The 25,015-nt window shown below is 41.3% G+C and overlaps 2 protein-coding genes across 7 annotated transcripts in view; both read left to right on the top strand.

Annotated features, from left to right (window-relative positions):
* Window positions 1-9,033, top strand: part of LOC121585983 (ras/Rap GTPase-activating protein SynGAP) — a 94,928-nt gene extending 85,895 nt beyond the window's left edge. For 3 of the 6 annotated variants that reach the window (XM_041902363.2, XM_041902367.2, XM_041902368.2), the window contains 4 exons: window positions 1,902-2,113; window positions 2,328-2,400; window positions 6,378-6,695; window positions 7,429-9,033. In XM_041902363.2, the coding sequence (XP_041758297.1) occupies window positions 1,902-2,113; window positions 2,328-2,400; window positions 6,378-6,686 (594 nt within the window). In that variant the 3' untranslated portion in view covers window positions 6,687-6,695; window positions 7,429-9,033. The remainder of the gene's footprint in view (window positions 1-1,901; window positions 2,114-2,327; window positions 2,401-6,377; window positions 6,696-7,428) is intronic. The other 3 variants (XM_041902364.2, XM_041902365.2, XM_041902366.2) reach the window with 3 other exon arrangements.
* Window positions 9,034-23,349: 14,316 nt separating this feature from the next.
* Window positions 23,350-24,594, top strand: LOC121585322 (relaxin-3 receptor 1-like). Its single transcript, XM_041901712.2, has one exon. It carries the CDS (start codon window positions 23,350-23,352, stop codon window positions 24,592-24,594), a length of 1,245 nt encoding a protein of 414 aa, XP_041757646.1.
* The last annotated feature ends 421 nt before the right edge of the window (window positions 24,595-25,015 follow it).

Raw genomic sequence — 25,015 nt, forward strand, 5'->3', positions numbered from 1 at the left:
GGCCTGGAGCCAGTGGGTTTGACGACGAACATGTAGTGAGGACCAGCCAACAAGAGCGTACAGGTCACAGTGGTGGGTAGTTATGGGGCTTTGGAGACAAAAAGGATGGCACTGTGATAGACTACATCCAATTTGCTAAGTAGAATGTTAGAGGCTATTTTGTAAATGACATCGCCGAAGTCAAGGATCGGTAGGAGTGTCAGTTTAACGAGGGCATGTTTGGCAGCATGAGTGAAGGAGGCTTTGTTGCGAAATAGGAAGCCGATTCTAGATTTAACTTTGGATTGGAGATTCTTAATGTGAGTCTGGAAGGAGAGTTTACAGTCTAACCAGACACCTAGGTATTTGTAGTTGTCCACATACTCTAGGTCAGACCCGTCGAGAGTAGTGATTCTAGTCGGGTGGGCGGGTGCCAGCAGCGTTCGATTGAAGAGCATGCATTTAGTTTTACTAGTGTTTAAGAGCAGTTGGAGGCTACTGAAGGAGTGTTGTACGGCATTGAAGCTCGTTTGGAGGTTTGTTAACACAGTGTCCAATGAAGGGCCAGATGTATACAAAATGGTGTCGTCTGCGTAGAGGTGGATCTGAGAGTCACTAGTAGCAAGAGCGACATCATTGATATACACAGAGAAAAATGTCGGCCCGAGAATTGAACCCTGTGGCACCCCCATAGAGACTGCCATAGGTCCAGACAACAGGCCCTCCGATTTGACACATTGAACTCTATCTGAGAAGTAGTTGGTGAACCAGGCGAGGCAGTCATTTGAGAAACCAAGGCTATTTAGTCTGCCAATAAGAATGCGGTGGTTGACAGAGTCGAAAGCCTTGGCCAGGTCGATGAAGACGGCTGCACAGTACTGTCTATTATCGATTGCGGTTATAATATCGTTTAGGACCTTGAGCGTGGCTGAAGTGCACCCATGACCAGCTCGGAAACCGGATTGCATAGCGGAGAAGGTACGGTGGGATTCGAAATGGTCGGTGATCTGTTTGTTAACTTGGCTTTCAAATACTTTCGAAAGGCAGGGCAGGATGGATATAGGTCTGTAACAGTTTGGATCTAGAGTGTCACCCCCTTTGAAGAGGGGAATGACCGCGGCATCTTTCTAATCTCTGGGGATCTCAGACGTTACGAAAGAGAGGTTGAACAGGCTAGTAATAGGGGTTGCGACAATTTCGGCGGCTAGTTTTAGAAAGAAAGGGTCCAGATTGTCTAGCCCAGCTGATTTGTAGGGGTCCAGATTTTGCAGCTCTTTCAGAACATCAGCTGTCTGAATTTGTGTGCAGGAGAAGCAGGTGGGGCATGGGCAAGTTGCAGCGGGGGGTGCAGAGTTGGTGGCCGGGGTAGTGGTAGCCAGGTGGAAAGCATGGCCAGCCGTAGCAAAATGCTTGTTGAAATTCTCGATTATTGTAGATTTATCGGTGGTGATAGTGTTTCCTAGCCTCTGGGAGGAAGTGCTCTTATTCTCCATGGACTTTACAGTGTCCCAAAACTTTTTGGGACACTGTAAAGTCCCAGTGCTGTGTAAATAAATCCAACACTCATTTGCAACTCTACCTGCCTGCCTCCTGCTGAATCTTTGTCCTTACGACTGCTAGAAGGCCCCTATTTTACGCTGATACAGTGCAGGGGCGATAGGCTATAGATTTCGCGCCAACCTGTCACTTCAAAAGCACTCAATGATCTCGGAGTCTCTGCATTTAAACTTTATGTTTATTGTGGTATAGCGTGATATATGCAGAATTCAATATAATTCCAATACAAGAACCCCCAAATATGTAGCCCCCGATTTCAGCTGCCTCCTTAGTCCCTTTATCCTGGCGCTGGGTCTGCCTAATATATGCCAATGTATCCATAATTCCAGAGCATTGATCTCCCTCTCCTGCCATCTCTCTGCCAGGTAAAGGAATATGAGGAGGAGATCCATTCTCTGAAGGAGCGCCTGATAATGTCCCATCGGAAGCTGGAGGAGTATGAGCGCAGGATGCTTTCACAGGAGCAGCAGACCAGCAAGATCCTATCGCAGTACCAGAACCGGCTGGATGACAGCGAGCGCATGCTGAGGCAGCAGCAGCTGGAGAAGGACAGCCAAATCAAAGGCATTATCAACAGGTGAGCTCGATCAAAACAAGACAAGAAAGAAGGTTAATGTCTGCTTGCTCAATTGGCTAGATAGCATTTACTTTTGTGGGAATTTCAATTCCCTGAATATCTTATCTGTTTCAATAAACAGAAAGGATAATGTTGGGAGCCAAAATGATAGAAAGAAACTGAATCGTGGCTCTGTAGCTTTCTCTAAAATAAACATTGTTTCCTTCTTTTCCAGGCTGATGGCTGTGGAGGATGAGTTGAGAGTGAGTGCCATTCCTGAAATCAAGCCCAGAATGTTCAGAGAGCAGGTCTGTCCATTTGTCTGTATGGCTGAGAGTGTCTTCTAGTCTCTATGAGTCTATGGTGTGTACGTCGACATGGTTTAATATGGTTTCACTGGTCTGTCATATGTGCCATTTTTACAATAGTAGTGGCAGCATGTAGCAAGTGGAATGGATTTGGAAACCTGCTACTCTGCAACGTGCTTACCCAGATATGACGGGGTTACCCAGATATGACGTACCTGTGGCAAAAAAGACTAACATACTTAACCCCATAAAGGGCCTTGATAACACACGGACCCAATCCAGTTTCTCAACACCAGCTTCCCTTGAAAAAACCCATGACGAAACATCTACAACGGTGTTCACTTTACATTGATGAATTTGTTTAATTGACTACATACTATATATATATATATATATATATATATATATATATATATATATATATATATATATATACAGTACCAGGCAAATGTTTGGACACACCTACTCATTCAAGGGTTTTTCTTTATTTTTTACTATTTTCTACATTGTAGAATAATAGTGAAGACATCTAAACTATGAAATAACACATATGGAATCATGTAGTAACCAAAAAAGTGTTAAACAAATATATTTTATATTTGAGATTCTTCAAATAGCCACCCTTTGCCTTTATGACAGCTTTGCACACTCTTGGCATTCTCTCAACCAGCTTCAGCTGGAATGCTTTTCCAACAGTCTTGAAGGAGTTCCCACATATGCTGAGCACTTGGTGGCTGCTTTTCCTTCACTCTGCCGTCCGACTCATCCCAAACCATCTCAATTGGGTTGAGGTTGGGGGATTGTGGAGGCCAGGTCATCTGATGCAGCACTCCATCACTCTCATTCTTGGATTGCGTATCGCTGCAGAATGCTGTGGTAGCCATGCTGGTAAAGTGTGCCTTGAATTCTAAATAAATCACAGACAGTGTCACCAGCAAAGCACCCCCACACCATAACACCTCCTCCTCCATGCTTTACGGTGGGAACTACACATGCGGAGATCATCTGTTCACCCACACCGCGTTTTTGGAACCAAAAATCTCAAATTTGGACTCCAGACCAAAGGACAAATGTCCATTGGTCTAATATCCATTGGTCTAATGTCCATTGCTCATGTTTCTTGGCACAAGCAAATCTCTTCTTCTTATTGGTGTCCTTTAGTAGTGGTGTCTTTGAAGCAATTCGACCATGAAGACCTGATTCACACAGTCCCCTCTGAACAGTTGATGTTGGGATGTGTCTGTGACTTGAATTCTGTGAAGCATTTATTTGGGCTGCAATTTCTGAGGCTGGTAACTCTAATGAACTTATCCTCTGCAGCAGAGGTAACTCTGGGTATTCCATTCCTGTGGCGGTCCTCATGAGAGCCAGTTTCATCATAGCGCTTGATGGTTTTTGCGACTGAAATTTTCCGTATTGACTGACCTTCATGTCTTAAAGTAATGATGGACTGTCATTTCTCTTTGCTTATTTGAGCTGTTCTTGCCATAATGTGGACTTGGTCTTTTACCAAATAGGGCTATCATCTGTATACCCCCGCTACCTTGTCACAACACAGCTGATTGGCTCAAATGCATTAAAGAAATTCCACAAATTAACTTTTAAGAAGGCACACCTGTTAATTGAAATGCATTCAGGGTGACTACCTCATGAAGCTGGTTGAGGGAATGCCAACAGTGTGCAAAGCTGTCATCAAGGCAAAGGGTGGCTATTTGAAGAATCTCAAATATAAAATATATTTGTTTAACACTTTTTTGGTTACTACATGATTCCATATGTTATTTCATAGTTTTGATGTATTCACTATTATTGTACAATGTCAAAAAATTAAGAAACCCTTGAATGAGTAGGTGTGTCCAAACTTTTGACTGGTACTGTATATATATGTGCACCATGTCTGTTCCGTTGTATGTAAGCTGTTGAATGTCTGTCTGGGCACAATGTCACTACATTATATAATTTTTACCACCACTGACAAAAGACAAAGGTTTCATATTGAGGCATTTCTAACTCAAAGTTGGAGTGAATGGCATCTACTGTATGATGGAGTAGACCGGATGTATAAGGTTGAATGGTGTGGTAAAGTATAGCGGTATTGCAATGCATTGCAGCATATTCTACTGAGTCCTAGAGCATTGAGTTTTATCAACTGGACAACTTTTGATTGGTTGTATTTGATCCAATCGCTGAACGATTTGTTTTGCAAAATGCCCTCATTACAGATGTAGGCACAAACAGTTTAAATGAAAGCATGGCCAGACTGAACCAGTGAAGTGAAATAATATTGAAACAGAGAGATATTCAGTTTGGATTCCAGGCTAGCTTTCCCTTGATCCAGCTACATCGTAGTTTTTGCACACTGTGTAGTGTGTACGGCCAGGGAAAATGGGGCCCTGGCATCTATATGTTTATTTGTAAAGGTATGCAACACTCCACTACTGAAATATACCCCCTACATTTCTGAAAACAAAATGCCTTAAGTAGCTTACCATGGTACAACTGTAAGAAGCTGTGGTTTGCACTGATAGTGTCAGACCAACACTGACAGTAAACAGGGTTGGGGTAAAAAAATGAAAAATAACATTTAAATAAGGGGGATTAGAAATGATGCAAACAATGACATTGATAGAACTCACAATATCTGCTATATTAAAGCTTAAAAGTGAGCAACGGTTCTATGTATCACTTTTTCTACTCAAACAACCCTTTTCTTGGAGAGGGTATTTCACTAGGTTCTTCGCTGTCTGAATGGTTGCAAATAGGGTTTTCTTCTTGCTAGAGGGTTGTGGGTAATGTGAATTTCTGTTTTCATGTAGCATTATTTCACATGCCGTTGTACCTGTGATTTTGGTTGTTGTTTTATTCTAACTGTATTGCCTTTGTGTTTATGTTCATGAGTTCTTTTGGGGTGGTGGGGTGAACACATTAGCATCTTTGTGTACTGATACATATTTATAGGAAATAATTAATAAAACATCCATTATGGGCTATTTATTTTTGTAAGTCTTAGAGTGCATGACTAATGGTAGTTTTCCATGCATCCATCCCTGTGTTGAGGATGAGTTTAGGGCATCTGCCAGATGCCTGAAACAGTGGTTTTGATTGATCAGGAGCATGAGTTGTTGATGATCCAAACAGAGGTTAAACATGACACTTTTCTTTTATTATTTGAGAAAGGATAGTAACGGAAGCAGGGAGACAGCATAAATGGAGTACAAATGTGTAGGGCTCAGGATCGAATCGGGATCCCCACCATGGGGGAACGTATATGGATCCAAAGGCGAGAGCATTACCCGCTCAACCAGACTCAGGGCCCACGTGACACTTTTCGTAACTTGGCCATGTCTAGCGTTACTTGTTCATTGTGCATATGAGGCCACAGTATGCAGTGAATTATGGCAGCCAACACTGTTAGGGTGTCACTGATATGAAGCCCATTGACAACTACATTTTCTCAAATTTAAATGACAAACACTGACTTTTATCAGTCCCATTACATGAAGGGAAAGGTCGCTACTGCCAGCTTAGGCTATAGTCCCTCTGTATTGCCTCAGACAAATGGTTGGACTACACCTGGATGTGTTCATTAGGGCATACAACCAAAAATTGTTTTGCAACGGAAAATGAAAAATAGCTTTTCTTATTGGATAAGGCCAGGTATATCAGTCCGTCTTCTTCCATTGGGTGCCTAAGGAACAGGACCCTGTTTCTCAACCCTAACCCCCCCTCCCTTGTCTCTGTCCTGTGATTTCTTGTGGGGTCTTTCTTTCTTTTCTTTCATCTCTGTTGGAATTTCTCATTCCTCTACTTTATAACCCATTTTTCTTCTCTCCCTCTCTGCAAAATTTCCCCCAACCCCCTCCTCTATCCCCTCCTGTGTGACGTTCTCTCCCCACGCGTTCTCTTCTGACTCCCTCCCACCCACCATTCCGCCTTTTCTCCCCTCTCCCTCCCTCTCTCTATCTTGCTATCGATAGGAAGAGGACTCTTCCTCTCTGGGTTCAGCAGACCCCCATGGTCTCCCCGGAGTGGGGGGAGGGACGGCCACCGCCACTGCCAGGCCCGGGGTCTCCTTTTCGGGCGTCTCCTGTGCCAGCTCCCCTTGGAACGGAGCCCTCCCTCCCCTCCCACCTCCCCGCCTACACGTCAGCCACAACGGGGAACTCCATGGCAACCGAGCCTACCCCTCGACTACTACCATGGTTACGCCAGCCAGGAGCACGGCATCTTGGACCTCGGCAACAGCAGCATCAGATCCGAGTTTAACCGGGGGGAGAGCAGTCTAATAACGAAATGTGATTACTGAAACGAGTCAAGTGGAGAGAGGAGTTTTCACTCCCAGAACATCCTCTTGGCTATGTTTCTCCTTTTAGCCTTTTTCCCAAATAATAATTGATTTACTTGATAGGGACAGATTTAATGACAACGTTGACACATTGATTTACCAGATGCACGATGCATTGCACCGTCTTGCTTTAGTTTGCGTTAATTTCCAGCATCAGTCACTAGATGGGCTTTGAGATAATGAGAATTGGTTCTCAATTAACAAACCTTGTTGAATAAAGGAATAATAATAAAGTGACATATTAGTTTTAAAGACTAAAGGAGCCGATCTCCGATATTTGACGGGTGATCCAATAATGGCGGTTATGTAGTTTTTTATCCAAAGGTCAAATGGGCTTCTATCAGTTTTGAGGTTGAATATTAGTAAATCATAGTTAAGGACTTGAGGATTGGGAAGGCTTTTTGTACCTCTTTATTTGACTCTTTTTTTATTTCCCTACTAGGGGTTTCATGCTGTGTGTGTGTGTGTGTGTGTGTGTGTGTGTGTGTGTGTGGAGAGATAGCGAGAGAGAGATGGAGAGGGTATTTTGTTTTACCATATACTTCTATTGCAGTGGTTGCTAAATGTTAAACTGTATTGCAGTCTAGAATAAATTGCAGTCTAGAATAACTCAAAGATTCGTATTATTATTTCATCCATTGCCCTTTCACCATTTTCTTCTTTCCCTCCCTCCCTTCCTACAGCCAATCCAACCGTTTTACGGAGGACACCCTAGGACCTGACTGGCACATTAAATGCGGGCGGAGCTGATATGGGTCCTGGCTTAATCCTATTGGCTGTCTAAGGCAAAACATAGAAGAGGTCGGCAGTACACGGCTACTCCAGATCTGTTGATTCCCACAACAAGCTGAGCTTTTGGAAAATTCAAAGGGGGGGTTTCTTCACATGCTAACACACACACACACTCCCTCATGCATTTGCTCATTCTCTCTCTCTCTCTGCAATACCACTGTAAATTTTGACCCTGGTGACAATCAGCTCAATATGAGCGGTGATGTTTACATTGTCTGCGTGTTGCAGTGACCCATTCACGAGTGATGAAACATGGCAATATTTAACCTGTTGTTTCTGTTTTAATAGGTATGACAAAGCACAATACTGAGAAAGAGAGAGAAAGAAACTTTGGGGGATCCCTACATTCCTCCCCCTACCTCAAATATTCACTTCACTTAATTAATCCCCCTGTGACAAATCTGCTACACTGGGGCTTCGCAAAAGCAGCAAATGTTTTAGCTGCTACACTAAACGCGTAACCCGGGGCCAGTGGGTCGAATTCTTGAAAACATCTCACACCCAGTAAAAGTAACACGTCCAGTTATCCTGTCAACCACTATGGCTCCAATTGATGTTTTTTTATGTTCTTAGTATTAAATTGAGTAGTTTAATACTTAGTATTACAGACGGTGAATTAAATGAAAGCATAATGCCAATACTGCCCCTGTTCTCAGACTATATATCTCTGTAATGCCGGGAACATATCTATCTCTCCGGCCTAATTGTTTCCTCCTTTTTCCTTGTTCCTTGTTCTGCACTTCTCTATCTCTACCCGAGAGGAAACATACTAAATATGCACAGCCCTATGTTTCACAACAGAAGGACGAAAGGTCTTGATTTCTATGTCATCTGGATACATTTACAACCTAGGGAGCTGGGACATATGGACATTGTTTTACATTTCCTACATATGTGTTTTAATTATATGAATTACACACCTGGACATGTGTGGTGTTTGTTTCTTTAAATTGATATCCCAGTAAGGTTTCTTTACATTGTGGACGATTCCTCTGGACCACTTTGCTATTTTACGTATGGGTTCTCCTCTTTGAGATGGAAAGAGGTGGATTTTACCTGCTCTGCCTCCATCAAAGTCTGGGACACACTGCCATCTTGTGACCATAGTATCAATCTGCACTAGATAGGGGAAGAAGGACGCTTCCTCAAGTGGTGCTCAGCTACGGAGCTCATGTTTGGCTGGGGATCAGGGATGCTACAATTGTCATGAGTGACCTGTCCCAGTTGAATTGACTCCACTCTTTCACCTTGGACTCGTGCAGATGCCTAGACTAACCTTCAGGTTGTACTCACCTCCACTTATCATCACAGAGGGGTGTGGCAGAACAATCGTCAGATGGAATTACTTAGTGAATCTCAATTAGTGAATGGGTGTATCTGTTGCTTGCATATATATGAGTTGAATATACAAGAAAAGGGTTCCATGTACACTGAGTATACCAAACATTAGGAACACCTGAGTTGCACCCCTGCTTTTTGCCCTCAGAACAGCCTCAATTCATTGGGGCATGGACTACAAGGTGTCCAAAGCGTTCCACGTTGTTGACTACAATGCTTCCCACAGTTGTGTCAAGTTGGCTGTTTGTCTTTTGGGTGGTGGACCATTCTTGATACACACAGGAAACTGCTGAGTGTGAAAAACCCAGCAGCGTTGCAGTTCTTGACACAAACCGGAACCTACTACCATACCCCGTTCAAAGGCACTTAAATATTTTGTCACCCTCTGAATGGCACACATACACAATCCATGTCTCAAATATCTCAAGGCTTAAAAATCATTCTTTAACCTGTCTCCTCCCCTTCATCTACACTGATTGAAGTGGATTTAACAAGTGACATCAATAAGGGATCATAGCTTTCACCTGGATTCACCTGGTCAGTCTATGTCATGGAAAGAGCAGGTGTCCTTAATGTTTTGTATACTCAGTGTATATGGTTGGTTTGTACAGTATGTGTGAATATGCAGTAGGTGTGTGTGTGTGTGTTTAAAGAATTGTTCCCTAAGACAAAAGGGATAAAAATACACCTCACAACGGCAGGGACGAGAGGGAGACACAGGCATGGCTACACACAGGAGCAGATCCCATGTCTTCTCAATTGAGCTGTGTATTGTCCTCTCTTGGTTCCCCCCACTCGAGGAAAAACAAACATCAATATTTTGTTTTCCACCCATGCATATACACACCACCCTGTTCTGCACACACATACGCAAAAATAACAATTTCAATCCTCACTCACACGAAAGAACACCCTTTCACACAGATACACATGCCAACTCTTAACAAAATGAATCCCACAGAGATTTCTGTAAATGTTTTATCTTTCCCTTCTAGTCAAAATGTTTGGCACTTTGAGATTATTTTATGTGTTGGTAATTTCTGTATATAAATTGGGGCAGTGGATATTACAAATTCCTGCTTGAAACTTTCATTTATTTTAACACTTTTCTTTTTAATATTTTAGACCTTATGGTAAGTTGATTTTGAAGTAAATGTTTGAGATAGTTAAGGATTTAGGTAGACTGCACTTAAGATCATGCTTTTCATAGATACAGGTGCAATATATTTAAATGATACATTGTGTCTCTGTTCAGATATCAGATTTCTAAAAAAAACAATGCCAAGACCCCTTTGGTGTCATTTGTCTTTTCATCAACATCTTCTCACTTCTATAACCGAGTGGCCAAAATACAAGTGAATAGCATAGAAATGTTTGCTGTAGCCACAAGGAATGAATTGCCATATATTGATTTAGCCAATATAGACATTTTTTCAAGTTTCAAATGTAAATCATTCTCAGCTGCTGTGCTATAACATTTCATGTGTATTACTCCTTGACACATGAGTAGATTGTCATACCAATCAACTGAACCCTTAACCTATCATATTGAAACTACGTATATATTCATTACAATGAGTGACGTGATATAATGCCTTTTCTCTTAGCCATTCCTGTAATCGATTCCTGTGTTTTGCCTTCCCTTTGATGCTACCCTTATGATGGGGCCTTTCCCCTTTTCACTTCCCTTAAAGTTAGCCATGCCCCTTGACAAGCCATAACCCCTGGACACCCCCTCCTATTGTCAAACTTTTGATGGACATTAGGGAATGTCACAGACATTTGTATGCAGACATTATTTTGTGTGCATACTGTAGATCAATGAAAAACATATTTATCAAATGTTATAGAGATTTCTTATGAATGTTAATAGTCTCATGATGGTAATGGTTATTGTAATTAGTATGATGATTATTGTAATTATTATTGCTATTACAATGATTTTATTGATATTTACTTAATTATTCAACAGCAATTGCTTTTATGTGAATAAGGGTGAAGTTTATATTTCTGGAGATTTAAATAAGCAAACAAATTAATAAATAGATATCCCTATCCTCCCACATGCTTTGTGTGTTCTGTCAATTACAGTGCTGTATCTAACCTAACTACAGTGTTGTGCTTTTAGTCCGCCCTCCCCAAGGGGACTGCTATAGATGGGTCGAATTGATAAAAGTTAACAAGGGGTATGCTATGTTCAGTGAGTGGGGGCTAAGGGAGTCCGCAGGCATTCTCATATTAACATTTGGCACAGTGGCTATAACCAAAGTATGGATTGCAGTCTCCCCCTGTCCATAGACTGCTTTCAATGTAAGGAAACACCTTAGAGATAAAAAGAGGACTCTAGATGGATATTTAAGCAATAAGGCCCAAGGGGGTGTGGTATATGGCCAATATACCACAAACCCCCGAGGTGCCTTATTGCTATTATAAACTGGTTACCAACGTAATTAGAGCAGTACAAAAAAATGCTTTATCATACCCGTGGTATACAGTCTGATATACCATGGCTGTCAGCCAATAAGCATTCAGAGCTTGAACCACAGTTTATAAAACCCATTTTAGCATGGACATTGCCATTGAGGGCTTCCACCATTTCAAATTATTCAACAGGGTGTGGATTCCTATTGGTTGGCAGTGATCAGCCAATGATCAGAGCATTGTCTTCAAATTGGGTTGATTATGATTTGTAAATGGCTTTAAGCTGTATTACCGCCATCTATTGACCATAACACATGAATGATAAGATTTGGTTCAGGACTCCAGCACTGAATGTGTCTGTAAATCACCAATATTAGCTTTATGTTTTTTTCAAACACAAAATAAGAAAATTGACTACTTTAAAATGGAGACAGCCTCAATGGCGCTGCCTGTCAGAGATGCCATAATGGCACAGATACAAAGATGAGTCCTCTATCTATCTCTATGGGAAACACACATGTACATTTATAATTAGCATGAACTATTCCTTTAAAATAGGTCTGGAAGAGAATCCTGGGTAGCTCTCCAGGAGGGTTCGTCACCCCGATCTATGTTTCCCAAGTGCTGGATGTTTGAAAATGTGCATTTTGTGCCTACAAAAATATTTACATTTTACATTTTAGTCATTTAGCAGACGCTCTCATCCAGAGCGACTTACAGTTAGTGAGTGCATACATTTTTCATATTTGGAAGAAATTGAATAATACATGTATGGGGAATAATAATTGCTGACACAAGCACACTAACTACCCTTTATTTTAGCACATTGTAAACAATGAGAATTGTTTCACTGATATTTCAGCTATTGTGAAATATCAGAGACATTAAACAGATAAAATCTCCTGAAGACAAAATGGCATATCCTAAATCTGCCCCTACACCCTACCCAAATTACGTGTCTATGTATTGTCTCCAGGGCCAGTTCTAGCTTGGTAGGCTATGACAGTGAACAATTGGAAATGTGAGTTGGTCCATATTGGAGGCAAAACATGCTGACCGGAGCTTGCATTTGGGCCCATTTTAATGATTGTTTATTGAGAAATGTTAAATACATCACAAAAACTTTTTATTGTTTTTAAGTCAAATTTCCTGCAATTCTGCCTCTTTGGGGTAGGCTATTTAATAATAATATGGATAGGGAAAATAAAGTCTTGAACCAATTTTACCAAATGTTTTCCGCTATCAAAAAATATATAATACTGTTATTTATATGAACCATCAAGTATCAATTTAATTGAAAGTGAATACTGTAGCTCAATTGATGGCGACAGAGTCACACATTGTGTTAGATTACTTCCCAAGCAAAGTCCAAGTTTGTTTGAGTCCTCGACTTTAGATAGTCGTAGCTCAGCCACTGAATGTCATAGAAATGAACCAAAGATACCCTTATGTGCATGAGTCTTTTGCATGCATTTGACTGTTTTTTTCACCTTCAAAAAAAGGCCCAGTGCAGTCAAAATTAATTTTTTCCTGTATTTTGTATCATATTGTACAACAGCTGATGAAACTAGCGCTATAAAGGTGTGAAACAATGTGATCAGTGTTAATTTCTTAAAGTTGCTGGTTGAAAATACAACCTACACAATACCCTCTAATCAGCAGGTTTTGTATGGGTGGAGTTTTGGCTTGCCTGGTGACATCACCAGGTGGTATACCTTAATAGACGAACAACAAAGAGAGTTCCAAACCTCTCTGCCAATAACAGCTAGTTTTCAGGTTACGTATCCCTCCCATTAGGCCCCTCCACTCTGGTGGATTGATCCAACTGGTTAATGCACTGCTTTGGTACACTTCCTTTCCCCATTCAGATCACTCCCAGACTGTCCTAGCAAAATTATTGCAATATTAATTGTTTATAGCTTTTATTTATTTATGTTTTAATGAAAAAACTATTACAGTAATGTACTTAATCATTACTCATACACTATTTGACGTTGAGATAAGCAAAAGCAACCGACTGTAGCTGAAAGTTGACCAGTGAAGTCGGGGGAGGTGTGAGGAATGAGCCAATTGGAAGCTGGGGATGATTAGGTGGCCATGATGGTATGAGGGCCAGATTGGAAATTTTGCCAGGACACCAGGGTTAACACTTCTACTCTTACGATAAGTGCCATGGGATCTTTAGTGACCACAGAGCGGTAGGACACCTATTTAGCGTCCCATCTGAAAGACAGCGCCCTACAGAGGGCAATGTCCCCAATCACTACCCTGGGGCATTGGGATATTCATTTTGACTAGAGGAAAGAGTGCCTCCTACTGGCCCTCCAACACCACTTCCAGCAGTGAACAAGTGCTCACTGCATACTTTTGGTTCCCCCAAAAAGTGCTGTAATTGCTACACAGTTCCCCCAATATGGATGAAAATTAAAGCTGAGAGTCTGCACTCTTACCTCACTCTTACCTCACTCTTACCTCACTTGCTTCACCATGCTGTAGGTCATGTAACTGTTTGTTACATGCAATATGTTTTGTTGAATTCACCGGACAGATGTTGCTCTCCGGTTTTGTAATTAAACAAATGTGTGGTTGAATTTATTCTTCCACTGTGTCTTCTTATTGTCTCTGCCTTAGTCCTATATATCATGGTGTCAAGGCATATGAACTAACAGGTTAAAGAGCAAGCAACACAATTATCACAACAAATAGGTTGTAATATGGCATATTTTTCTGGATTGGCCTTCTCCGGTCATTTTACCCACGCACCGCTACTGTTTTTTAAATACTTTATTGGAGGGATATGCAGGCTATGCCTACATTCAAAGGAAGATGGTGACTGTTTCTTCTACATGACAGGAATCTGGACTTTGGTCAAGTCTGTAGGGTCAACACACGTAACGTGTTCGTCGGTAGGCCTAATCGACTGGTAAACATGCAGAGAAAATGTTTGTTTTGCTCTGCTACCTAAAGACAGGGAGAGATGGCTTAAAGGTCCAATGCAGCTGTTTTTATCTCAATATCAAGTCATTTCTGGGTAACATTTAATTCCCTAATTTTGATTGTTTAAAATTAAAACTGTAAAAAAAATAGACTAAAATAGCTTCTTAGCAAAGAGCAATTTCTCAAACAAGAATTTTGCTAGGACTGTCTGTGAGTGGTTTGAGTGGGGAGGGGAAAACTGAAGATTTGCTGTTATTGGCAGAGAGATTTAGAACTCTCTTTCTTATTGGTCTATTAACAAATTTACCGCATGGTGATGTCACCACAGAAGACCAAAACTCCCTCCCACAAAAGAGGCTGAAATTATTTCAGGTGGTCTTTTCAAACAGCTCTTACACTAGAAGGGCATTATAATCATTTTCACAATTTCACAGTATTTTTTACAAATTCATAGTGTGGGAATATATATAAAACACAGGAAAATCACGTTTTTGACAGCACTGGGCTTTTAATGCAGAGCAATAAGACAATCAGTGTTAGTCCCTCGGTCTCATCCTTCCGCCTTTTCCACAGCTAATCTAATCAACTCATTCATTGCTGATGACCTTTCCAATATCAACAGTGGACTCCGCAATAAAGAGCCCATTCTTGAAAAATCTAATTTGGAGAACATCATTGCCAATTAGAAAAAAAAGATGAAAACAGATAACCTAGTGCCTATTTATAATGTGTCATATACCTTGGTCAATATCGATATCTAAGTACACATGGATTCATAAGTAGCCTACATAGCCTAATTTAGCCTCCCACTGGGCATACTGTGGTTGAATCAACGTTGTTTCCATCTCATTTCAATGACTTTGAATCAACGTGGAATAGACGTTGAATTGACGTCTGTACCCAGTGGGCTATGGCTTGATTATTTCTCAAATCTGTAGGCCTATATGACATTTAGAAAAAAACAGGCATAGTTTAGTTTCTAGGCTATATGTATAATATTTAAAGCAATTAATATGCTGATCTCTTCCAGACATAGTATATACAGTGAGCTCCAAAAGTATTGGAACAGTGACATTTGTTGTTGTTGTTTTGGCTCTGTACTCCAAAACTTTGGATTTTAAATGATACAATGACCACGAGGTTAAATTGCAGACTGTCAGCTTTAAATTGAGGGTATTTTCATCCATATCGGCTGAACCGTTTAGAAATTACAGCACAACTTGTTGGATCCATTTGCTGTTTGTTTTGGTTGTGTTTCAGATTATTTTGTGCCCAATAGAAATTAATGGTAAATAATGTATTGTGTTATTTTGAAGTCACCTTTATTGTAAATGAGAATAGAATATGTTTCTAAACACTTCTACAGTGAGGGAAAAAAGTATTTGATCCCCTGCTGACTTTGTACGTTTGCCCACTGACAAAGAAATTATCAGTCTATAATTTTAATGGTAGGTTTATTTGAACAGTGAGAGACAGAATAACAACAACAAAAATCCAGAAAAACGCATGTCAAAAATGTTATCAATTGATTTGCATTTTAATGAGGGAAATAAGTATTTGACCCCCTCTCAATCAGAAAGATTTCTGGCTACCAGGTGTCTTTTATACAGGTAACGAGCTGAGATTAGGAGCACACTCTTAAAGGGAGTGCTCCTAATCTCATCTTGATACCTGTATAAAAGACACCTGTCCACAGAAGCAATCAATCAATCAGATTCCAAACTCTCCACCATGGCCAAGGCCAAAGAGCTCTCCAAGGATGTCAGGGACAAGATTGTAGACCTACACAAGGCTGGAATGGGCTACAAGACCATCGCCAAGCAGCTTGGTGAGAAGGTGACAACAGTTGGTGCGATTATTCGCAAATGGAAGAAACACAAAAGACCTGTCAATCTCCCTCGGCCCGGGGCTCCATGCAAGATCTCACCTCGTGGAGTTGCAATGATCATGAGAACGGTGAGGAATCAGCCCAGAACTACATGGGAGGATCTTGTCAATGATCTCAAGGCAGCTGGGACCATAGTCACCAAGAAAACAATTGGTAACACACTACGCCGTGAAGGGACTGAAATCCTGCAGCGCCCGCAAGGTCCCCCCTGCTCAAGAAAGCACATATACAGGCCCGTCTGAAGTTTGCCAATGAACATCTGAATGATTCAGAGGAGAACTGGGTGAAAGTGTTGTGGTCAGATGAGACCAAAATCGAGGTCTTTGGCATCAACTCAACTCGCCGTGTTTGGAGGAGGAGGAATGCTGCCTATGACCCCAAGAACACCATCCCCACCGTCAAACATGGATGTGGAAACATTATGCTTTGGGGTGTTTTTCTGCTAAGGGGACAGGACAACTTCACCGCATCAAAGGGACAATGGACGGGGCCATGTACCATCAAATCTTGGGTGAGAAACCTTAATGACTTGGAGAAGATCTGCAAAGAGGAGTGGGACAAAATCCCTCCTGAGATGTGTGCAAACCTGGTGGCCAACTACAAGAAACGTCTGACCTCTGTGATTGCCAACAAGGGTTTTGCCACCAAGTACTAAGTCATGTTTTGCAGAGGGGTCAAATACTTATTTCCCTCATTAAAATGCAAATCAATTTATAACATTTTTGACATGCGTTTTTCTTGATTTTTTGTTGTTGTTATTCTGTCTCTCACTGTTCCAATAAACCTACCATTAAAATTATAGACTGATCATGTCTTTGTCAGTGGGCAAACGTACAAAATCAGCAGGGGATCAAATACTTTTTTCCCTCACTTTACATTAATGTGGATGCTGCCATGATTACGGATAACCCTGAATGAATCGTGAATAATGATGATCCTATGTCTGGAGGAGATCATTTAAAATCCAAAGTGTTGGAGTACAGAGCCAAAACAAAAACAAATATCAGTGTCCAAATACTTTTGGAGCTCACTGTAGACCTTGCCTTGTTTTGAAAAATAGCTTTTCACTGCAACTGGGCAACATACATTAATGAAATGGTAGACAACTTATTTAGTGTAAATCCGATATTGTTTGAGGCAATTCAGTGCACACACGCACTAGTCAGCCAATCAAATAAGTTCTAGCGGAACCTTTTTTTCGTTTAAGATTCTCTAGGCCTAGGCTACTGTGTCATCACACCTTTCACTTTCCCAAGCCTATCCCCTTCTTTTGAACTGTGTAAAACGATGACTTCTTTGATGTCGTGCAAGTTTGATAAGGTCCAGGTTATATGTTTTCATTTTATTTGGCTCTTGGGTCAATTTAAGAACGACAATTTGTCGCCTTAATTCCAGTCCATTTATTAAAACGTAGTTGCCATATTAAACGCGCAACGTTAGTGGAATCCAGACAAAATTGCATCGGGTTATATAACCCTTTCGATGTGTAATGTATTCACTTCTCAAACGTCATTCACATAGGTTATTTATAGTTTACACTCCGAGCGTCCCCACCAGTGAACTTTTCCAATGTGTTTCGTAGCAGAGGGATAGCGTGAATTTAGCAACTGAAACTGGGAGGGACAGATACAAAGTTGCAGTCCAGTCTGCGTTATGTTTATCTGTTCATAACTGTTACACTGCTACGTCCATACACTGCTCAGGCAGGTGGTATTTTCAGGTTGTGCGTCGTCTCCACAAGCGGACCCGTGGAACATTGTAACATCGGAGCAACTCAAGCCCACTGAACTGATTACCGTCCATTCAAGTCAGGTGAGAGCTCATCTGTAATGTTAGGCAGACTTTTACATTCACGTCCGATATGTAATTACTGTCATTGTAAGTTGGATAACTTTCCATTGCACAGAGATCAAATTCATTTTCATGACAAGCGCATTTGCCTGTTTCAATTCTGAAAACGATACGTGTGTCACCCGATCACCTAGGCTACTTGATTTTGTTAAATTGCACGCTTGACCATAACATATCTGGTCTAATATTGGCTGTCTCGTTTGAATAAGGGCTAACTAAAGCAGGCGGCAGGTAGCCTAGCGGTTATATGTTTGGGCCAGGAACAGAAAGGTCGCTGGTTCGTTATACCGGAGCCGATGTGCGCTTTAGCAAGGTACTTAACCCTAATTTGCTCCATGGGCGATGTGCTACTATGGCTGAACCTGTAAAACAACACATTTCACTGCACCTGTCCTGTGTATGTGACAATAAAAAAAAAAAAAAATTTAAGTGAGCTGTTTTCCCAATGATATTTGGTTGACCACACTTCAGAGAATATGATATGATTGAAAGAAAATCTGAACAAATACGATTTATTTGATCTATCTAAAACATACATAGCCTATTCTTCTTAGATATTTTCTGTTTGCTGAAATGTAATTAATTGTATTTAGCCTACAATGCAAGTAGGCTACACTAAGTTTACAATGTTTCAGCCTCAGGCTACTTATTTCTGTCCATTGATACAAACTATAAAAATAGGATATTATAGGCTAGATATGCATAACCCATTTTGAATTCATTGCGCATCATTCTCAATATTCAATTATAACGTTACCCAATTGTCCTTGTCCTTGTGTTATAATCGATGGTGTTTAAAAACATGAATTTGTATCTATAATGTACATTGTGTAATTAGTTAATAAATCCCCTTACTGCATGATGTTTCCACATGGCCCATACCATCACTTTGTTGCTACTCCTTCCGACACCATACATGATTCTGATAAAAACGTGTACATTTCTCCTTCAATGAAAGATTGGGAATCATTGCAAGAGTTAGTTAAGAATGCTTAGTCTTCATTTTAATCAAGTTTTCATGAATCAATTTCATAGTAAAGATGTATAATGAGATCATATGGCAACACTGTGTGATAATGTTAGTAAACCTCTAAAATCCATAACGTACAGTGCCTTCAGAAAGTATTCACACCCCTTGACTTTTTCCAAATGTTGTTGTGTTACAGCCTGAATTTAAAATGTATTAAATGGAGATGTTTTTGTCACTAGCCTACACACAATATCCCATAATGTCAAAGCAGAATGATGTTTTTAGACATTTTTACAAATTAATTAAAAATGAAAAGCTCGAATGTCTTGAGTCAATGTATTCAACCCCTTTGTTATGGCAATTCTAAATAAGTTCAGAAGTAAAAATGTGCTTAACATGTCACAAGTTGCATGGACTCACTCTGCGTGCAATAACAGTGTTTACCATTATTTTTGAATGACTACCTCATCTCTGTACCCCACACATACAATTGTCTGTAAGGTCCCTCACTCGAGCAGTGAATTTCAAACACAAAGACTAGGGAGGTTTTCCTATGCCTCGCAAAGAAGGGCATCTATTGGTAGATGGGGTAAAAAAAAGCAGACATTGAATATCCATCCCTTTGTTCATGGTGAAATGATTAATTACACTTTGGATGGTGTATCAATACACCCAGTCACTACAAAGATACAGGCGTCCTTCCTAACTCAGTTGTTGGAGAGAAAGGAAACCGCTCAGGGATTTCACCACGAGGCCAATGGTGACTTTAAAACAGTTAACAGAGTTTAATGGCTGTAATAGGAGAAAACTGAGGATGGATAAACAACATTGTAGTTACTCCACAATACTAACCTAATTGACAGAGTGAAAAGAAGGAAGCCTGTACAGAATAAAAATATTCCAAAACAAGCATCCTGTTTGCAACAAGGTACTAAAGTAATACTGCAAAACATTTGGCAAAGCAATTAACTTTTTGTCCTGAATGCAAAGTGTTATGTTTGGGGCAAATCCAATACAACACATTACTGAGTACCATTTTCCATATTTTCAAGCATAGGGGTGGCTGCGTCATGTTATGGGTATGCTTGTAATCGTTAAGGACTGGGAGATGAATTCACCTTTCAGCATGACAATAACCTAAAACAGAAGGCCACATCTACACTGGAGTTGCTTACCAATAAGACAGTCAATGTTCCTGAGTGGCCGAGTTACAGTTTTGATTTAAATCTACTTGAAAATCTATGGCAAGACCTGAAAACAGTTGTCTAGCAATGATCAACAACCAATTTGACAGAGATTGTAGAATAATGGGCAAACTTTGCACAATCCAGGTGTGGAAAGCTCTTAGAGACTTACCCAGAAAGATTAATTTACATTTTAGCAGATGCTCTTTTCATACTTGTCCCCCTTAGGAATCAAACCCACAACCCTTGTGCTGCAAGCGCCATGCTCTACCATCTAAGCTACACAGGACCTCACAGATGTAATTACTGTCAAAGGTGCTTCTACAAAGTATTGACTCAGGGGTGTGAATACTTATGTAAATGAGATATTTCTGAATTTGAAAACATTTCTAAAAACATGTTTTCACTTTGTCAATATGGGGTATTGTGTGTAGATGGGTGGGGAAAAAATTGATTTAATAAATGTTGAATTCAGGCTGTAACACAACAAAATGTGGAATAAGTCAAGGGGTATGAATACTTTCTGAAGGCACTGTAAATGTGTGATTAAATGAGGATATTAAAGGATGATATATTACTTTATACAGTACTCTTAAAAGGATAGTAAGGAATCAGTGACTAGACAATTAGTCAATAAATAAGGTACCTAGTCTCACATCTACACCATCGTTAAGCACACCTGCGCCTGATGAGACTCACCTGGACTCAATCACCTTCCTGATTACCTCCCCTATATATGTCACTCCCTTTGGTTCCTTCCCTAGGCGTTATTGATTCTGTTCAAGTGTTTCATGTCTGTACGCTACTCGTGTTTCTTGTTTTGTTCCTTGTTTTATTTATTATTAAATTCACTCCCTGTACTTGCTTCCCGACTCCCAGTGTACACATTACACCTACGTTACTGTATCAAAGGGCGGCAGGTAGCTTAGTGGGTAAGAGCGTTGTGCCAGTAACCGAAAGGTCGCTGGTTCTAATCCCTGAGCCGACTAGGTGAAAAATCTGTCGATGTGCCCTTAAGCAAGGCACTTAACCCTAATTGCTCCTGTAAGTCGCTCTGGAAAAGAGCGTCTGCTAAATGACTAAAATGTAAAAAAAACAGTCAAGTAGTGCATTAGCTACATTTAGTAATCTATAAATGTAATAGACTTGTAAAATATAATAATAGGAAATGCCATAGTAAAATAATCTTTCATTGTATAGCCACTGATATTTACAGCTGGTTTTGATCATTTAAATTACTATATACCCATACAGTGCATTCGGAACGTATTCAGACACCTTCACTTTTTCCACATTTTGTTACATTACAGCCTTATTAAAAAATGTATTACATTGTTTTTTTCCCCTCATCAATCTACACACAATACCCCATAATGACAAAGCAAAAACACGTTTTTAGACATTTGTTCAATATATATATATTTAAAAAAGGAAATATCACATTTACATAACTATTCAGACCCTTTACTCAGTACTTTGTTGAAGCACCTTTGGCAGCGATTACAACCACTACAAGCTTGGCACACCTGTATTTGGGAAATGTCTCCCATTCTTCTCTGCAGATCCTCTCAAGCTCTGTCAGGTTTGATGGGGAGCGTCGCTGCACAGCTATTTCCAGGTCTCTCCAGAGATGTTCAATCGGGTTCAAGTCCGGGCTCTGGCTGGGCCACTCAAGGACATTCAGAGACTTGTCCCGAAGCCACTCCTGCTTTGTCTTGGCTGTGTGCTTAGGGTCGTTGTCCTGTTGGAAGGTGAACATCCGCCCCAGTCTGAGGTCCTGAGCGCTCTGTAGCAGGTTTTCATGAAGGATCTCTCTGTACTTTGCTCCGTTCATCTTTCCCTCGATCCTGACTAGTCTCCCAGTCCCTGCCGCTGAAAAACATCCCCACAGAATGATGCTGCCACCACCATGCTTCACCGTAGGGATGGTGCCAGGTTTCCTCCAGACGTGACGCTTGTCATTCAGGCCAAAGAGTTCAATCTTGGTTTCATCAGACCAGAGAATCTTGTTTCTCAAGGTCTCAGAGTCCTTTAGGTGCCTTTTGGCAAAGTCTGAGCGGGCGGTCATGTGCCTTTTACTAAGGAGTGGCTTCCGTCTGACCACTCTACCATAAAGGCCTGATTGGTGGAGTGCTGCAGAGATGGTTGTCCTTCTGGAAGGTTCTCCCATCTCCACAGAGGAAATCTGGAGCTCTGTCAGAGTGACCATCGGGTTCTTGGTCACCTCCCTGACCAAGGCCCTTCTCCCCCGATTGCTTAGTTTGGCCGGGCGGCCAGCTCTAGGAAGAGTCTTGGTGGTTCAAACTTCTTCCATTTAAGAATGATGGAGGCCAATGTGTTCTTGGGGACCTTCAATGCTGCAGATTTTTTTTGCCACCCTTCCCCAGATCTGTTCCTCGACACAATCCTGTCTCTGAGCTCTACGAACAATTCATTTGATCTCATGGCTTGGTTTCTGCTCTGACATGCACTGTATGTAGATTGATGAGAATAAACATTTATTTAATCCATTTTAGAATAAGGCTGTAACGTATCAAAACGTGGAAAAAGTCTAGGGGTCTGAATACTTTCTGAATGTACTGTAGATTTTTTAAGAATACCAGTTATAAATGAGCTTAGTTCAACTATAACCCATCATAACCTAATATATAAGGTTGTTTTAATTCATAGTTTGTTAACAATCTATAGCTTAAATATTGCCCTAGCTTCTTGCCACCACACACAGGTAATAGCTCCATCTATGAATTTGAGATTGGTTATATTTCTCAAGCCACATCCCTCAGCTTTATGGCAAACCAAGTGGTGAGGCTGCCATTTTGTTGTTTTTCAAATACATTTTCGAATTAATCTTATGATGGGTATTTTCATAACAATAGATCCCTTCAAATGATCAAACTAATCTGGCTTTGATATGTGAACCCTTTTATTTAATCAGATGAGCAATGTCCCTTTAGGCAAGAAAAATAATATGCAAATCTCCTTTTGTTGCAGGAAATGGAGGACAATCAATAAATGTACATTAACTTCTCATTGGACGAACCAGGAATGACCTGTCTTTTACTATTGTTTCAAATACAATTGGAAAATCAGTGGATGCAAACACAAAGACCCTCAACTTGAATGGACTAAAACTCCTGCCCCTTGACAGCTTCTCCTACACAACCACCATTTAGAATTGTCTCAACTATTCTTTTGGGTGGGTTTTCTCCTGGCCACATCCAAAATGTCTGAGGCTGACTTCCAGAGACTTGAGCTGTTTTACCAGATCCTGCGCAGATGTCACAAGGACCCATCCTGCAACCATTCAAACCTGACCTTCCATAACACCAGCATGGTATACGATCTGGACTTCCCTGGCGATGGCTCCCCCTGGCTGCGCTCCATCATCTCCGTGGTGTACTGTGCCGTGGCCACAGGCGGACTGCTGGGCAATCTCCTGGTGCTGTACCTTCTCTGCTCCACCCGGACCATCGTCAAGAGTACCATCAACTTCTTTGTGTTCAACCTGGCCCTGGCTGACTTGCTACTTGCCCTGGCACTGCCGTTCTGGGCGGTAGACATCGCCCTGGACTACAGCTGGCCTTTTGGTTTGGCCATGTGCAAGGCTGTGTCCCTCCTGACGGGCCTCAACGTCTACGCCAGTTGCTTCTTCCTGATGGCCATGAGCTTGACCCGCTACTGTTCGGTGGCCACTGCGCTCAAGCCCGCTGCACCACTCGGTCACAAGCTTTGTGATTCCCGGGTGACTACCGCACTTATATGGGCCGGGGCACTGGTGGCTGCTGCACCACGTGCCGTGTTCGCCGATCTCAACAGAGTAGGCATGACCAATGACACTGCATGCCTGCTCCGCTTCCCTGAAGGTACGAATTGGCTGGCTGTCAACCACCTCCTGAGGCTTCTGTTTGGCTTCCTGTTGCCCTACTTCATCATGATCCTCTCCTACCTGCTCCTGCTACGCTTCCTCTGCCGGCACAAGCCAAACTGGGTCAACCCACTACGACAGCCACATGTCTCCAAGTCCGTGGCGATTGTGGTGCTGTCCTTCTGCACCTGCTGGTTCCCATATAATGTGCTAACTCTCTGGAGCGCGCTGATCCAACTTGATCTAACAGAAATCAGTCCCTCCTACTACTTTGTCCAGACCTACCTCTTCCCCCTGGCCAACTGTCTGGCCTTCACCAGTAGCTGCCTCAACCCTGTCATCTACTGCCTCATTCGCAGGGAGTACCGCAAGGCCTTGCGCAGCCTGGTCTTGAAGTCAAGTCTAGCAATCGCTTCCAAGGCCTGCCTCTCGGCAGTCAACTCCAATGAGGGCCAGAACTGCGATGGGCAGCTGGGAATCCCGCTCAACAACATGGAGAGCCACACGGCCCAGTCTTACACCAAGAGGTCAGCACTGCCCTCTACCACTCTATCGCTGGCTCCCAGTCCCAAGAGCCTCTGTCCTCTCAATGACCTCACCTGAGGAGGATATCGCTGAAACTCAGACATAGATTAATTAAAGCTTAAATTCAGTGACATTTTGTTGGGGTTTTCGCATGGGTATGTCCCCCACATGGCCAACCTTTTTTTCCTTAACCAATTACACAAAGTTGAATCTATATTATGAGACAAATGCCTTGTTGCCTTTTGCATGTACACGACAAGGGTGTGAATTTTTGTGAACATCTTCAGGACATTCCTTCTTATTGGCTTTAAAATTATACCAATGTGTTTTTTTCTGTAGTTTGTGGGATTATTTCTTAAATTCGACTTAATTATGGCAAGGTAAAGCAAATCAAATTTCAAATCAAATCAGGAAACTTATCAAAAGTTATCAATATGTTATTGCATCTAATTTTGAGATAGAGTGTAAAATATATTATTGAGCCAAAAAATCTTTAGGT

This window comes from Coregonus clupeaformis, chromosome 17, assembly GCF_020615455.1.
Source record: "Coregonus clupeaformis isolate EN_2021a chromosome 17, ASM2061545v1, whole genome shotgun sequence".
NCBI lineage: Eukaryota > Metazoa > Chordata > Actinopteri > Salmoniformes > Salmonidae > Coregonus > Coregonus clupeaformis.